Source organism: Candoia aspera, chromosome 11 (genome assembly GCF_035149785.1).
Source record: "Candoia aspera isolate rCanAsp1 chromosome 11, rCanAsp1.hap2, whole genome shotgun sequence".
NCBI classification, from domain to species: Eukaryota; Metazoa; Chordata; class Lepidosauria; order Squamata; family Boidae; genus Candoia; species Candoia aspera.
The window spans coordinates 17,279,912-17,297,842 of record NC_086163.1 but is presented as its reverse complement, the minus strand read 5'-3'; the positions used below and the strand labels follow the sequence as shown (position 1 = coordinate 17,297,842).

The 17,931-nt window shown below is 38.9% G+C and overlaps 1 protein-coding gene across 3 annotated transcripts in view; it reads right to left on the bottom strand.

The window, feature by feature from the left end:
* Positions 1-17,931, bottom strand: part of PHKB (phosphorylase kinase regulatory subunit beta) — a 100,495-nt gene that overhangs the window by 49,927 nt on the left and 32,637 nt on the right. For all 3 annotated transcript variants that reach the window (XM_063312900.1, XM_063312899.1, XM_063312901.1), the window contains 4 exons: positions 16,727-16,842; positions 7,341-7,404; positions 2,625-2,720; positions 756-953 (listed from right to left, as the gene is read on the bottom strand). In XM_063312900.1, the coding sequence (XP_063168970.1) occupies positions 756-953; positions 2,625-2,720; positions 7,341-7,404; positions 16,727-16,842 (474 nt within the window). The remainder of the gene's footprint in view (positions 1-755; positions 954-2,624; positions 2,721-7,340; positions 7,405-16,726; positions 16,843-17,931) is intronic.

Below are 17,931 nucleotides of genomic sequence, written 5' to 3'. Positions count from 1 at the left end.
GTCATGTTTAACTTGAAGCTGATTCTAAGGGATGCAATGTATTCTGCACTACCTGTCCTGCCTAATGTCTTGCTTCCCCCCCCCCCCCCCGCTTTTACAGGTAGATTACATTTCAAAATAGGGTACATGGCTCAGGTAATTCTTCAGCACAGTAAGAACATGGGGAGAATACAGATGATACACTCCTCATCCCTTTATCTTATGAAAGATTGAAAATGAGATAAAGGACTACATACTATCACTCGTGCATATATAAAATAGCTGTGACTTGAATCTAGCCACTGTCTATCCAGCCTCTTGTTGCTAACAGAACTCTTATGGATCAATGGTATCCTAGTGTCTGAAAGGTTATCTCCATCCTATGTCTTCCTTCCAGGAAATTCAGGACAATGGATACGTGAGGGACATTAATGCTTCTATCAACAGTAACTCAACACTAATCTTTTTTTGTTAATGCAGTTACAAAAGTGCTGTTGTCTGTCTCTAGTAGCATAAAAATAGATGATATCAAAAGCATTGTTAAAATCTGCACTCAGGAATGAACAGCGATGTCAGTAAAACGCAAGTAATTAGAATCTGACATCCAGAATCAAGCTAATTAGCAATGTAAAAATTACTCAAAGTGGGCAAACCTGGAACTTCTTTGCCTAGTCATTGTAACAAACACACGTCAACAAAAAAAGAACAAAATTATACATCTAATATTTATGAACACACATTAATTCCTTCCCATTTCACAGGAACAAGGTCATTACCTTAATTTCTGCTGGTTTATAGTACTGTCGGTTTTTGTCTTCCAATGCAGTTCTATAACCATCTCTCAAAAAACGCTTAAATCCGTATTTGCCTTTCAGTTTTCTAACTATCTTATCAACTGTTTGACTGTACAAAGCTTCATCGTCCACAGCAAATGCAGGGTAGCTGATACAAGGGAGGAGAGCAGCATCAGTGTTCTAGAGCAGGAAAAAAAAAGTTTGTCTAAATAATGGATGAATACTCACAATTTAATGGACAGTGAGTATAGTTATTATTTATTTGTTTATTTATATTTCGAATTTCGTCACCGCCCATCTCACCCAAAGAGCGACTCTGGGCGGTTTACAATAAAGCTAAAATGGCTACAGATTAAAATGCAAAAAAAAAAAAGCATTCATAAAAATATAAAATCCAAGATGGCGGTATCAAAAATTCTTAATTTAAATACACATAATTCACAGGGGCCTCTTCAAGGCACCAACCACCCCCGGATTGCTTACCCCTCCTCCTGCCCCACGCGAGATGGCAGAGCCAGGTTTCACCCCCTTCCGGAAGGCTGGGAGAGTGGGGCCTGCCTCGCCTCTGGGGGCAGAGTACTCCACAGGGCTTTCAATTTATTTTGCTCACTATTTACACTTTTTGTGATACGCTTTGCATGACGGAGCTATAAAATACTAAAACGTTATAATAAAAAAGCAGTGCTCAGTCAGGTACTGGCAGGGTGGAGAGGTTTTCTGAATATACAATCAGGGTTTGTTTGTTTGTTTGTTTTATATTGTGAGCAAACTCCCTAAGGAAAATTTTGCTGTGCAGGTTTGCAAACAAAAACTGATTACATAATTAGTAAACACAGCTTTAGCTTTCCCTTTCTCTTATCTCTTGCTTTTAATTTCTTTTGCTCATTATTTACACTTTTTTGTGCTTTGCATAATGTTGGTTACTCCAAAAGGGAACAGTATGGTGATATTTACATTACATACTGCAAAAATTGAGTGAGCTTATAAGCTAAATGACTGCTCAAATCCCCGGAAAAGATAAAGTTCATTCCCTTGTAGGTCAATAAAAACATTTATGGGCATAATAAAATTAAAGGAACAGCAAGATTAAAAGAATCAGATTCTGATCCATATGAGAACGTTCCCAATCTTTAAACTTATATCTTGAAGAAAATACACGTATATATTTGTGGCATCTAGGAGCTGAAAATGAAATATTTTTCCTTGAGGCAGCAGTGAGAATAGTTTGTTGGAATTGTCAAAAGCAGCGTGCCAAGACTGCCAATTTTAAGACAATGAAATGGAATGCATTGTTATGCTAATGAGCAATACCTAATGCTGAAACGGCTCTCAGCAGGCCTTATCCCATTACAAAATATCATCCCAAAACCCAAGTATAGCTATTAGCCCCCCAAATAACTAATTACATATTCCTATCCTAGAAGAGTTCCCAGATTTTAAAAACTGAAATAGAAATTGAACACACAAGGAAGAGAAATAAATGGAGAAATGTATCTTTTGCACGTACTGTTTAGAGACATTGATGGTAAGATGTTCAATTCTAAAGTTATACTGCAAATGCATCAGGAATTCTGGAAGTCAGACTGATCCACATATTTACTCCTTAATAACAAATTACCATGGTCAGAAAATTGTTCTCCACTATCACTTGATTATTTTCCCTCTTATAATACCTATGAAAGATGACTCTGCCGTAAGAAAGATCTCTCTTCCACAGTTCTTTCTGAAAAAGACCCTGACTTTACTTCTAACAGCAATCTTATTAAAAAAGGATAGTAAAACACCGATAAAGCTAAATGACAACATCCAAATTAATTCCCTCTAGGTTAACGTACTTAACATTTTGCTTACATGAGAGCGTGATTCACGAGGAAGCAATGAGCAAAGGGTTTGCCTGTTCCGATTATGAGCATCAAGGTCTACGAAGATGACCGACCACGAACAACCCTATAAATGGAATGGAAAATTAAAGATATACAGGATATGCATAGCAATAACTGGAATAGCCATTGCTGGCCAAGTGTATAAATTGTCTGGATATTAAGATTACCAGTGGCAATCATAACCTGGTAATTTCAGACAGATGGTGACATTTCCAAGACAAATGTATACAACTCTATTTCATTAATATTAAAGGATACAGTAGGCATTTGAAAACTAGTTAGTAGACGGGGAGGGGATGTGTGAGATTTCCAAAACTTACTTCTCCAGAATTATTTACAACCACTACTCAATTAAAGCTTTAATCTGCTTTGCAGGAGGTATAATTATGCAGTCAATAATTTGATGAACAAAAACGATCTGATCAAATATAGATTTGGCCACAGGACGGTGGATGTGACATTAACTTATCACTATATGTTAAGCAAGAGTATGAGGAAATCTTCCGTGATGATACCCAACACACCAATCAATAGGGCTTCTTATCAGTTGGCAGAGGAGAACTTTCCAAGCCAGAAGTACTGAACATATTTGACTGTTCCAGCAAAACATTCTGAGGGGTGATTCCCTTGAGTCTCACTCCAAATTATTACCAAACTTTAAATCAAGGATTCTTCCAGGTCTCAGGTGGTCACTGATGTAACCTACTTAGGCTCCTACTTTAATCTGCTCTGTAGAGTTGATCTATCAGCAGCAGCAAAAATAGCAGTGCCCATGATCAGAACATGGTGACTTAAGGACACCTTTTCACTTCTCATAGGACTTACACTATACAGGGAACATTGTGAAAAAAACAGCCCACAGACTTAATTGCTGTCACAAGAGAACAAGGGCAAGTATCAGAGCTTCAGAGACACTGTCAATCGGAGTTGGCTTATCACTTGCTACACCCATTTCACACTTGCTTTTCTTTTATTTCTTGGGAGGGAGTGCAAGTTCCTAAGGGCTGAAGACTTATTGAGTTTTGCTTATGAAATTTGGGGACCTTACAACTTGAGGACTCTCTGTATTACCAATCCCATCTCTCTCTCTCATTAATAGACTATGTGGCAAGAAAAATAGATGAAAGTAGTGGTGGAAAAATAAAGGAGGGTTGCAAATAGCAGTTGTCGCATATAACCTATTCTCAACTATTCCTTGAAGGCTACTTGAACTTTTTTCCCTTCAGAGGCTCATCCAGGTCTATGCAACTTTATTATTGTATTAGATTATTATTGTACTATTATCCTGTGTGTTTCCTGACAATCTTACTGTAGGTTTAGCAGTCCTGATTATCCCTAAAAACTGATAGTTATGTATTTTTTTTGGCAAATGCTAATAGTTAGTCTTCCATCTGCCAAAGAGACTCACGGGTCCTAATTACTGAAACCTATGTGATATCTTGTGCACTCAAAACAAAAACAAAAAACAACATAATGCAGTTTTCAAAGCCAAGCATAGGTTAACAACCTCAGACTGTTTTTTAAGATGTGCAATTAAGCTATCCTGCTCCTTAGCACAAGCAAATTGCTCTCAAAGATGTTTTTATTCAATTATATACTTTCAAGTGTATGATCAATGGAGATATGAAGAAAACTATGCTGCATATCTAATTATGCACTTTGCAGTAATTCGCTTTGTGGTAAAGAGAATTTGTAATACAGAAGGAGAATATCGACCAATTAATCCAGACCTAAATATAACTCTAAACACATGGACAAAAGTTAGGATCCCCATGGGCCTGTTCATATGCAATGAATTCCCATAAATAGGTAAAGAGGATGTTATTTCCTTCCAGATCTCTAGAAGATCTCCTGATCTTCGGATGCAGACATTCTACATCCCATGGGCCTACAAACCTCAACTGTACCTCCCTATTTCTCAGGAACCTCACTTCGGTACATTTTTGATTAGCTTTCCCAACCCAAGCACTAGTATTAAAGGAAATGATGAGTGCAGGTTAGCTTAATAAGTATGTTAGCATAAAAGAGAAACATGGAATTTACAATGTTCAATAGAGCATTTATTTGTGTTAGCCTGAAGAAGGTTACAACTGGGGAAATGCTTGGTGAGCTCCAGCTGAATGCCTCAACCCTACAAATCTCCCCCAGGTCAGTTGCTGGAGCAACCACAAAAATTGGAAAAATTGTCCTGGGCTGGTAGCCCGCATCAGTTGCCAAGACAACACTAAGCACATTCCAGGAGCATCTAGGAGCACTGGGAGAAGTAGCACTGAAAAAGCTGGCTTAGTTTAAAATAGATCAAGAAAACAGAAAATATATTGACTCCTACGGGAAACTAAATTCTCCTTGTGTACATAGACACTTGAAAATCAAGAGGCACATCTGCAAAGCTGATTTCATACCATTAAAAAACTCCATCCCACCCCTGAATGTGTCTATTTGGCTCCAACTAGGAAAATGCCTCAGTTAAAATCATAGAGGAGAAGAAAATGGATGTAAGGCATGACAAGCAAGGTTAACATTGGTATCAAATTACCAGTTGAGCTGTCACTGTCATACCAGGCTTCCACCAAAAGCCTCTGCCTCTTACAGAGCAGTATAATCTTTCTTCCACAACAACACTGGGCTTCTGACTGACAGATTTTAGAGCAAGCTTCAAATAACTGGACACCAGTTAACGAAATTTCCAGGCCCTGTGGTCTTTCCAAACCAGAAGTTCTCTTTTCATCCTTTAACTCTGGGGTCTACATGGGATAATCACTTATGTCCCTGTTTCCTATCCTGACCCAGCATGGTTTTCTCTTGGTCTGCCTCCCATCTTCCTATATTAGCATCTTCCACTCTTTCTTTCAATAGGTAAAAGACAATGAGGTTTAAGACATTGTGATGTGGGCTTCACAGTGTTTGCTTTGTCTACAGGTAAGAAGCTTATCTGACTTGTTATAAAGGAAGCTTGTGCTCTCAGGACTGCACGCCACCCACAGCCACATTTCAAAGCTCTCTTGGTTCCAACTTCCGGCAAAGTGATTTATTCCTGGCAGCCTGCTGGCAAGCAACTGGGGGAGGGGATGGTGGTGAAAGAAGAGAAGAGAGAGGATAGAATAAAAGAGATGGATGCTCAGAAAGAGAGAAGGTATGACCCCACCTATTTTCACCTCCAACTGCTTCCCCACTCTTTGCCTGGACTGAATGCAATCTGGGGAAAAAAGAGAGTTGCCTAATCCTGCTCTAAGGGCTCTTCCTTCAATGAATATATTCAAGACATTCTCTCATAGCCACAAATCTGCATAAAGATCTTGTCCAAAGCATTACACAGAAACTTGATGCAATGGAGGGGCTAAGTCACTGTTTCCCCAACTCAGTATTTTAATGCAAGGCAGCTCTACATTCACAGGAAGTATTCAGAAAGCCAGCAAGCTGCTCTTTGATATTTCAAGGTCAACAGAGGTCATTTGCAAAATGTCCATCTTCCAAATCCTCCAGATGAAGACTTAAATTTCAGATGAAAAGTTGCTTTGTACCTGCTAGCTGTTTACCCTTTGTCCTGTTGAAGTAGCCATTAGGAAGAGAGCCATACCTATAGCTGCACCTACATTTTGGAGATTACTAAAAGAGATTCATTGGACCCAGATCCTTTGTTAGTTTAGCTGAAAAAACCATGTATGGCTGTTCAAAAAGCCCTTAGATTAAGCTTTGTCTTATTGTACTTAGTTTTGTGCTTTATGAATTATGTTCTTATCCAGCTCCATTTAAGACTAGTGGTGCAGAGAGAGCAAGGACTACAATATGCTCCACAAATCCTGGGTAGCATGGCCTGTTCTCAGGGATTATGAGATTTGTGGCAAAATAAAAAAAAATCTGGAAAATCCATATAGCCTATTCCTGTGGTAGGGCAGCAGAACTTGATCAGTTTTCCATCCTCTGCTTGAAAATGGTCCTCCTGTAAAAAGACTGCTCACCAATGAAACGTCAAGTCCATATAAGTAAAAGCTTCTTTGTAAAAGAGGCAATATAATGTTGTGATGAAGGTATTAGACTGGGTTCAGGGAGAACCAGGTTAAGTTCACCGTCAGCCATGGGCGTTCACTGAGTGGCTTTGAGGCAATCGCTATCTCATACCCCAGTTTATCTCACAGAGCTGTTCTTCTGATAATTTTGAAAAAGAAAGTGCTATGTACACCACCCTGAACTCCTAGAGAAGGCAGATCATCATCAATCACTATCATCATCATCATCATCGGAGAGCAAGACAGAACTAGACCACATTTTGTGAAAATGAAAGAAAAATTGTGGACATAAGAAAAAAAAAAGAGGAGCTGGGCAAGTTGTTGTATTCAATTATCAGAGAGAAAGGTAGATGGGGACTCGTAACAAGGCTGATAAAAACAACTGATGGTACCATGTACAAGAGACTGAAGAGAAAAAAAAGGCCAGGAAAATATCTGTAAAACCAGCTGGCCTAATTCAACATCGATCAAAATGACCAGAAGAAAATATGGGATAGTACTATATCTGTTAACTGAGAAAATAATAACTGGGGGAAAATAATAAGAAAACTTGAGACTGGAAATGTTTTATCATACAGATATCAGATGTCCTTTGATGTACAGTGAAAGCAATTTACTATGGAACAAGCAGTTAATTAAAAATGAAGAATGAACAAATACTTAAATATTCCTAGTACCTGATTGCCAAAGAGGTTGAATCCGTTAATTGCTTCTAGAGCTGCTTTTGCCAACCCGACAGAACTGAGAAAGAAAAAAGACAGAAAGAAAAAGTTTTGTTATGCTTACAACTCTGGAAATAAAAATCCTGCTCCCTAAAGGCTAGCTTATACATCAGATAATTTCTTGCTGATAGCTTAAAAAATCTTAGGACAAAATGATGATACAGGAGGTTTATTTTATTGGTTTTCAGCAATTTATATTTAAAGGTCACCAGTGATCTGTAAAAAATATGTATTTTTGAAAGCACCTTGGATTTGGACATCTGGCACCATAAGCTTATAGGTCTTGCTGTATTAGGAACAATAGTGGGCTTCTGTGTGTTCACCTTTTGGGGGAGTGATGAGAAGGAGCTGGTGAGTTTTATGGGACCATTGGTGTACATGGTACTTCATGGACGCTTTTCTTATCTGGCTAAGGGACCTAAAGAAAATTGTCTTCTACTCTGAACACTCTCTAAGAGTACTGTAGTAATAAGCAAAATCCAGGTCACAACCATCAACCAACCATTAGCACTTTGGACAGCGCCACAAAGAGATTACTGGCTGGCTCGACTCTCACTGAAATAACTTTTGTTTCAATACATGTTTGTAAATAAGAGATTTTAAGAAGGTAGGCATGCCTACCAACATTGTGGATTTCATAATGTGAAACCAGCTTGATGCTGATTCTGGACCTTAACCAACCCATGACAACTACTGAAGCTTCAGACTCCATGTGGTTGGGAAAAGAGGTCAGGGGGATTCATACAATTGGACTGTGTCTGCAGAAACAATAACCAAGAAGGTCCCGAACACAATACTTTGAGCTCCTTCTATGATGAGGTTCCCTGGAGTTCATTAAATTCTCAGTCCTCTTAAGAGCTTGGATGAGCTCCGGACCTTGGGAACATTAGACCCTGGAAGAGCTTAGAATCAGAACTGTAACTCTGGGAAAAGCTGCAGGAGGAGGGAAAGAATGGCAAGGTTAAAACATAGTTTACACTTCCATTTATTCTGAAGTCAGGATTAAAGAGTTGGAGAGTGTTTCAGGCGTAAAGGGCAGCAAGGGTAGAGAAAGGGTGGAGCAATTTATGAAAGGGTGGAGCTATTCATGAGAGTGCAGAGTTTTTACGTAAACACTGAGGTTTCCAATATGAACAAGGAGCTCTGAATGAGCAGTCAATATTATAAACAGAAATTATTCACCACTTCAAATAGACCTGTCTTAAGCAAAAGATGGTTCATGTCCAACAAGCATCAAATGGCATGCATCAAAGCCATTATGCTGATATTGCTGTTTGGATTACAGGCCACTGTAAAGTGCATTTCCTTACATCTTTACAGCAGCCATATTGGGACTTACCATGCTGGATTTAAGGTTACCCTTCCAAAATAAACATGGAGTCACATTCTTGGCTTGATCACGGATTAGCTTCCCTTTTGGATGAACAGATTCTATATAGGTGGTCCTCGCTTAACAACCACTCATTCCGCAACTGTTCGAAATTATGACAGTGCAGAATGAGGGGGACTTACTAAGTTCCAGCCATCATAGTGGCCCCGCGGTCACGTGATCATGATTTGTAGCCTTCACTGCCAGCTTCCAACAAGCAAAGTCAGTGGGGAAGCTGGCAGGAGAAATGGAGACCATGTGACATCACACTTGATGACGGCATGGGATTTGCTTGACGACGGCAACAGGAACTGCTGTCACTAAGCAGAGCACTCATGTGGCCATGTTGCTTAGTGATGGAAATTCCAGTCCCACTACTGTCCTTAACCGATGACTACCTGTACTTGAAGAAAATATTTATTTTATTATAAACCAAGTAGCACCAGCTGTTTCCATGAAAGAAAATACTGAAGAATAATTCATATATGGACAGATGCGTTTACCCTGCAGTTATCTATTATTTATTCATGCATCAACCACAAAAGGGTTCATATTTTTTTACCACAAATTCTGAACAAATAGGATGAAAAGGGGGAGAAGTGAGAATAAATAGGAAAGGGAAGGTATCTGTCTTAAAGCACCTGCATTGCATGAAGGAGTCCATGGGCAATATCTCCATTGACAAAGATTTCAGGTAAGGAAAATATAAACATTACCCCAGGTTTAGGCATAGGGACGAATTGTGATTTATGTGAAAACAAAAATGAGAACTTTGAAATATATATTCTGCTCTTCAAAACAGAGAAGGGAAATACAGAACTCAAAGCTCATGCAGACTAGTTCACAGAGTGATAAATCATGGTTTTCCATTACACATGGGAATATAGATGCATCTGGGTATAAGACCTTCATTAAGCCAACTTTCCTTTAATTCTTTATTCTGCAAAACTTTCAAAATGTCTGAACAGAGCAGTAAATATATGCAGAGTATGGGAACTTGGATCTTGGCTATAATTTCCAATAACCTGTGGATGCTAAAAAAGTAGATCCCTGCCTCAAACCTATGATGTAGCCAGATGTATTTTCAGAAAATAAAAATGAGCTGGACAAATCAAACAGGTTCCACTTGAAAACAAACCTTAGTTAGATTACTATGCCACATAGAAATAACTTCAAGCAAGAAAGAAAGTGGAAATAAATATCTCATAACATGTCATCTGTTTATCAGATTTATGTACCACCTTTTACTCAAGTGCTCAAGGCAGTGAATATAACAGTACCTCCTCCCATTTTTCACTACATTATCTTCCTATGATAACTGAGGGAGAATGACAGGTCCCGTATCACCCGAGGAGCTTCTGGATCTAAGATTGGACTGGAACCTAGATCTCTCCAATGTCAGTCCAACATCTTAAGGCCTACAGGACACCAGCTCTCCTAAATATAGCTTCCATTGGAAAACTTTCATTATCAGCTTACCATGAAACATTGATTCTTCCTTTATTTCTACCATCACACCAAGAGCTTTCAACACTTTTCCGAAGCAATGCACAAGAGGGGGAAAACCAAGTGCAGTTTACTAATTGGTTCAACAAGGGAAGGCTGATTAGATTGCCCACCAAACTTTGTTCTAAGCAGCTGCCATCAAAGGCTGGTGAAATCTCACATTTTTTTTTCTATTTTCTGCTGATTAGAAATTATTCTCATCTTGATGATGGATGACACGTTAATAGAAGCTGGATTGCTTAGTGCACTGTTTCTCTAATGGAATCTTCTCCCCCATTAAACTCAAGAAGTACCTATGATTGCATATTTCAGGCACTTCTTGAACAGTTTATCTTCACACAGGCCTTCCTTATATGTATCTATAGAAATGTTTTTTTTCTTTCATTTTTGTTTTCTTTCCCTTCCCTCTATTTTTTTAAACTCAACATATTTTCATATCATTTTAATTAACTCTTCGTATTTTGCAGTATACAAAATTGGATATCATTATAGTAATGATTGGATATCATTATAGTAATGATTGGATATCATTATAGTAATGGGAAGCTGCCTTTAACCATATTAACAGGTCTGTTATAGCAAAGCTGGTTAGCCCACTGTACAAACTGACGTGCTTCTAATTAAAATCCAAACTATTCGATAGTGCTGTATTAGGTACCCAATCTGTGTGAGTGGCCCCAGAATGAAGAAAAATCCAAACAAACTCTTCAAATGAAATGAACCACATATATCCTCATTTCCTCTTTGCAGGGAATATTATTTAAAAAAAACATTCAAATGGTAACATTCAAAAATTGATACTTTTATCTGCTGTTTAAAGAAGCACAGAGTATTTTGGCTCCTGGGAATTCCATAATCTCATTCTAGCTCATCTGTATACCAAACTCAAGGCTTGGCTGCATTATGGAAAGTCCTCAAAACCTGCCTTATGCATGCAGCAGAATGAGGTTATAATACAACCTCAGGGCATTGTTAATGGTTCCAAATTGGGGATGCGGGTAACAGCTGGAGGCCAGCAGGGAGGGGAGAGTCCCTACAAGTAAAAACAAATGAACAAAACGGAAGATTCAAAGCCAGCAGAGAGTTTTTGTGTACAACAAATCATCCTTGCAAAAGTGCATTCATATACAAGATCCCCCACCCGTAACCTGAAGCAGCGTAGCTCCATCTATTACATCAGAATTCTTCCGCTCATCCTAGCCTGTGCTTAGAGGAGGCATTAGTGCAGCTTTATTTTTATCCAGACAAGCAAAAAGGCAATGGCACAGTAGGCAAGGACAGGAAGACCAGAATATGTGGAGTCCTTGGTGCTCTCTGAGCCCTGTTGTTTTCTTGCCGACGTTTCATTGCCAGACTAGGCAACATCTTCAGTGCCACCAGAATATCTCACTCTTACAGCTATACTCCTTTTCTGGTATGTCAAAACATGGATTGAAGGTGGCTGGGGACCCATACTCTAAAAGGCAACAGCAAGAATTGGGGGGGAGGTGCTCAGGCTCCAGAAGCCCAAGGATCTCAATGTACCAAACTACAATAACTTCCAGGTGATTTTTGAGCACTGAGAGAGGGATGGATACAGGATATCTAAGGGACAGTTTCTTCAGAGATGCTGCAGCCTATTCTTCAGATCTTCCAAAGGACTTCATGTTTATGTTCTGCCAGGACAAAGACACAACTGCTTAAGACATGAGCAAGAATCATTCCTGTAGCCAAGCTCAGACTATGGGAAGCCCTAACTAAGAGGTTTGCCTGGCTTCCCTCTCTACTGGTTTTTCTGTTAGCAGACTTGTTTTTCTCCAGACTTACCAGAGTAAGGAGTTACCTGGGCCTGATCTTTTGCTTTGAGGTTGTTTCTTAGCAAATATATCAATTCTTAGATAATTTTTAATGTGATGTGAACCATCCTCGGCAGTATTTTTACAAGGGAAGGGTGTAAGATAAATACTTTAAATTAATAAATTGCAGAAATAAAAAACAGGGGTTTTTTTCCCCCAAAGCATTTTAAACCCAGTTCAGTTTTTTAAAAAAGGAAAACAAAATCCCTCCTCATCAAATCTAAATGAGAGAAGGGCATATAATGGAAACCCGCTATTTCTTAATTGATATTCCTTCGATAAATATACAATACTAAGACATGATTCAGCCATCCCTTGGATAATCCAATTAACAGACATATGTACCTATTTGAAATGTCACAAAGGAGTGGCTTTTTCAGAAATGAGATCCACTTACTGACCCCATTCCCTTAGCTTTAGACATCAGTAGAGGCATCAAAAGAGCTGCAAAATTGAAAAGAGCAACATCAACATTCACCTTATGCCTACATATGGGATGAAGACTAATGCAAATGGATTAATGTGTTAGGAATGTGTTATCTCTCCCAAAGGTGCCAATGGATATTGCTACCAGAAGCTAGCATCTCTGAAGAATACTGAACAGCTCTTCCCCAGCTTTGGGATTACAGCAGCTGCTAAATGTTGAGCTTCTGACTGACACCTTCGTGATTTCTTAAGAATAAGAGATAAGAGATAAGGCACTCTGCTACTAAATTACTGCACATTGTCTTACGGGCAATCTTTAATTGCAAGCCCCAAGGTTTAATTTAGGACAGAATCTGAGCTCAGTCATTCAGTCTAACGCGCTGAAATTTAGAAGGACCGTACAATCTGAATGTCTGAACAAACGTCCTTCAAATGCCAACTCATGCTCTGAAATCAGACTCTCTTCATGTATGTGGGCACACCTACATACACACACATATAAACCCACCAAGTGACTGTGGAGCTCTTCATTCAAACGTGATATGGTTTCCAGCCTAAGCTAGCGTGTGTGTGTGTGTTCGCGTGTGCGTGCGTGTGCCTTCAAGTCAGTGCTGACTGCTGGTGACTGCCTGGACAAGGGCTGAGAGAAAATGACTGGCCCAAGGTCACCCAACTGGCTTAGTGCCTAAGGTGGGACTAGAACTCATGATCTCAGAGTTTCTAGCCTGGTGCCTTAGCCACTACACCAAACTGGCTTTCTAAGTTAATGAACTGATAGAAATAAATGAAAACAGATGGGATAAAAGAAGCGATTTCTTCTTTTTTAGCTTTGTCTTTTTACAGCTTTTTAATGTTTTTACAGTAATAATAATGATAATTGTTTTACTACTGTATTTATTGTTTTTTAGCTTTGTTGTACGCCACCCAGAGTCACTTGTTTGTGAGATGGGCGGCTATATACATTTGACAAATAAATAAATGAATAAATAAAGAGGTTTTGAAAAAGCCTTCAACAACAAAACAAGCAGACCAGATTATCATCAGGATCAAATCACTGAGAAATCCAGAATCTTACTTTGCTTTCAGATTTTAAATTTTCCCATTTAGAAATGAAGTTTCTGTCAGAAGAATCAAGAACGATGCTAAACAGCCTAAATAGAAATCACACATAGATTACTGGGATGGAAAACTACATGAAAAAGATTGGCAGCCAAATGAACAAGCAAAATAAAAACCTTAATAAGGATAGACAACACATCAGCAGGATGAGTTGCAGAACAAAGGAGAACAAGCGGAAGACTCTGGTGCCAACGTCTTTCTGAAGCTCAGATTAGAAAGGCGTTGCTTTTCAGAAACACAGCACAGATGGGAAATGTCAAAAATGTTTTTCCAGGATAATTCAACAGACGCTTGGAAACAGCTTGAACAAAATGGTTACAGGACAAATGAATATTTCAAACACATGAGTGGGAATCATGCACTTCTAGACATTACAGAGCCAGCTTTCCAAAATTTCCAAACAAGTTGAATTGCAGACTTACAATTTATCATTGCTGAAAAGTCAACAATACAAAAATTGCTATTTGCAAGGAACGTATTACTTTTTTTCCTGAAAGGAGTCCCAAATATAGTCTTTTGAGTGAGTTTGTGATCGACTCCTACAAAATATAAAGTGCACAGCTACTAGTTACCATACTATTCTTCAACAGGATTTTTCTCTAAAAGAAAGCCAGTGTGTCCAGTGAGTAAGGTGTTGGACTGGCCCAATGAGAAGGTTGAAGTCCACCCTCAACCTTAGAAACTCAATGGGTGACTTTGGGCCAGTTACTCTTTCATGTTACCCTACACCACAGAATGGCTGTTGTATGTAAAAATGAAAGTCATACTAAATGAATGAAAGTCACTTTCAGCTTCCAAATGAAAGGTAGATCTAAATCTATATTTAATTTAAACAAGAAATAAGAGATGGGAAGAACATTAGAGGCTTGGTGGACAAGCCATGATGGTGATCTGAACTGGGCATTTATTATGACATCAGAATCTTCAGGTTTCAGCACACCTTCCTCTTCCAACACACTGGTTTATAACTTGGAAACATTCTTTGAATAAGGTCACTCAGGTGAAAGATTAAATTCCAGTGCTAAAAAATATTTAGTTTAAAGCTTAGTAAGATAATTAGGTTTCTTGAGTTAAGGTATCTATATGGTTTAATGTGCATTTAAGAGATGAAAGGAAACACATAAAATACATGTTTCTAAATTTTATCGCAAGTTATAAATAAATAAAATCACAGATGTAGGCATCCACCTGCCTCCTTAATGTTACTGCATATGGAAATATATCTACTGAGCCAATACAACTACTTTTATATGTAACTGCCACTGTGACTTTTAGTCAATAATATTTGTAACCTATTTTCCCAAGAAAATTATTACAACTGTCATCTAAAAGGTCATGGTTCTACTGATTCCACAGCTAATGGAGCACAGACAGAAGTAACATGTAATTTCAGACTTTATTTCAAAAAGGCATGGATGATGATGATGATGATGATGATGATGTAAAAAACCAGCAACTGAGATCATTGGTATTCTCAGTAATGAAACAGACAGAGCTTGGGGTCTGTAAATGATCCAGCTACATGAACTATTAGAAATACTTGCTTGAAGACTCCAGGAATTAAGCAGCAGGAACTGATATTTAGACACAATATTTAAAACTATGGAGGTCAGCGACTTGGCCCTTAAAGTGATCGTTTCTTAGGATGTGAAATGGCTTCAGAAAATTCACTTCAACATGGTGGAGGAAAAGCAGTGATTTTTTTTCCTGGTTTGTTTTTGACTTTGTGTTAGCAGTAAGGCAGGCTCTATCAAGCACAAAGATATTGCTAGTATATATCAAGACAGCCTACACTTTGCATTAAACATACTTAGTACTTTTTCTATGCATTTATGTGAATCAGCACAATTTCCAGCGTTTATGCAGATCTTTTATAAGAGCCACTGTTGTATAGTTGTTAGATTAAACCCAGGACGCCTGATTTTAAGTTCTCACATAGCTACTGATACATAATGAGTGACCTGGAACCAGTTAGTACCTCTCAGTCCAAGCTATTCCATAAGCTTGCTGTTGTGAAAATAAAACTGAAAGAAAGTATGCAATGTGAAGATGAAAGGTCCCCTGTGCAAGCACTGAGTAATGTCTGACCCTTTGGAGGGACGTCGCTTTCGCGACATTTTCTTGGCAGACTATAGCCGGGTGGTTTGCCATTGTCTTCCCCAGTCGTCACCTTCCCCAGCAAGCTGGGTGCTCATTTTACCAACCTCGGAAGGATGGAAGGCTAAGTCGACCTGAGCCGGCTACCCGAGAATCCAGCTTTCGCTGGGATCAAACTCAGGTTGTGGGGGGAGTTCCAGTTGCAATACTGCTGCCTGCCACTCTGTGCCACATGAGGCTCTACAAGGTATGCAGTACATACCACTTAAACTCCTAGAGGAAAAGTAGGGTACCAATTTAACAAATAAATAAAAATAACTAATATTTACCATAGTAAATCTGCATACAGAACAGCTATAAAACAACATGATAAGAAATCTGATCATTGCAAAAACAAGTGTCAGATGAACACAGCCCTTCTGAGCAGCCTGTCACATAAGAATGAGAAGAGATGCAAAAGGGGTTAAATAATATTTCTATTATATGGCTTGCTCCTGTAACGCTGCAGCCCCAAGAATTCTTTCATTATGGCTTCCTAACTTTTTCCAATAAAGATTACTCATGACCTCCCATGCAACTTGCCTGCTTATTAAGAAGTTTAACAGAGCATTTTAGGAGGTTTCTAAATTATTTGCAATAAGCCACAGGCAATACTTTTTCTGTTCAATCCCTCGCTTTTGGAACATGTTCCTCTGCCGTCTTTTCACGAGATACATTTAGAAATAGGTATTTTGATAGAGGACATATTTAGAAATACATACTGAGACAGTATTCCTTTTAAAAGATATGTATTACTTTATTTAATGTCACATTTCTATCCTGCCTTTTTTTCCAGCAGCTCAGGGCAACATGGATGCAGGACTTCACCTCAGAGATTAGGTTATGAAATAGTGACTGCAACAAAATCATCCAGTAAATTCCACGCCAACATTCTCATTAATTGAGACAGAATAGACTTATTGAAAAAAAGGAATGAGTGAAAAAAATACCTTGAATGCAATTCAGTGCTGCCATTGTTGTATTTGCTTCCTCTTTCCCACACACCAAAGTCTGGCACTCGATAAGCTCTTTCTACACAGAAAACGAGGTTTTGTATGAAAGAAACCTTCAAAGAAGAAAGGAAATAGAACTGAGATACAGCAAAATGCTGAAATCTATTAATAGTTCTGTGTCTGAAAGACACTGTTAGATCTCCAGATAATTCTGTTGGTCTTGCCTGTAATTCAGTTTGCTATTATTACTGGGCCTGACATGTAAATGGAGGAAGTATTATTTTTCTAAAACAGTGTTTGTCAACCTGAGCAATTTTAAGATGTGTGGACTTCAACTCCCAGAATTCCCCAGCCAGCAATGGTTAAAGTTGCTCACGTTGACAAACACTGCTCCAGGAAGCGGGCCTTCTCTGCAGCGGCGCCCGCCGTTTGGAACACCCTTCCCCCAGAAGTGAGGCTAGCCTCCTCTCTTTTGGACTTCAGGAAACGATTGAAGACCTGGTTTTGTCACCATGCTTGGAGTGGGGAGAAGAAAAGCCACTCTTGGGGTTGGTTGGTTTCCTAGTCCTGCCGAGGCCAGTCTTGTCCCCCTTTGGGTGGAATTTGATCTGCCATTACTTGGATCTCATTACATTTTATATTTATATTTATATATATTGATATTTATTGATGAATATTATTTATGATTTCATTGAATTTTAAACTGTTTTATTGTGAACCGCCCAGAGTCCCCCGCATGGGGGAGATGGGCGGTGATAAAAATATGATAAATAAAAATAAAATAAAAATAAGCAGGTCAAGAAGAATTACTTGACTGAATTTTACTCCAAGCTCAGTCTGGAGAATTCCCCCTTCCTCATCATCCCCAGGACTGTACTGCTCTGCTTAGAAAAATCAAGCCTACATACTGAGAGGGCCAAATGCTCTCACTTCTTTCTTAGAACACTAGGAGAGGGATAAAAAAGATGCAGTACTGACAATTGCAAGGGTAAAGCTTTTTCATCCTGGGGCAGTATATGGGATGTAGCTATCACAGGTACAAAATGCTTAGACTTGTAGGGCTGGCCTTAGGAAAAGTCCTGCAGCGGGTTAAAGTACCCATTTCAACCTTTAAAATCCAAAGACTCCAAAACCTTTGACCCCACCCACCTCAGGGAACCCTGGAAAAGCTCTAAAGGCCTCAGCTGGAGTGCTGGGGCTGT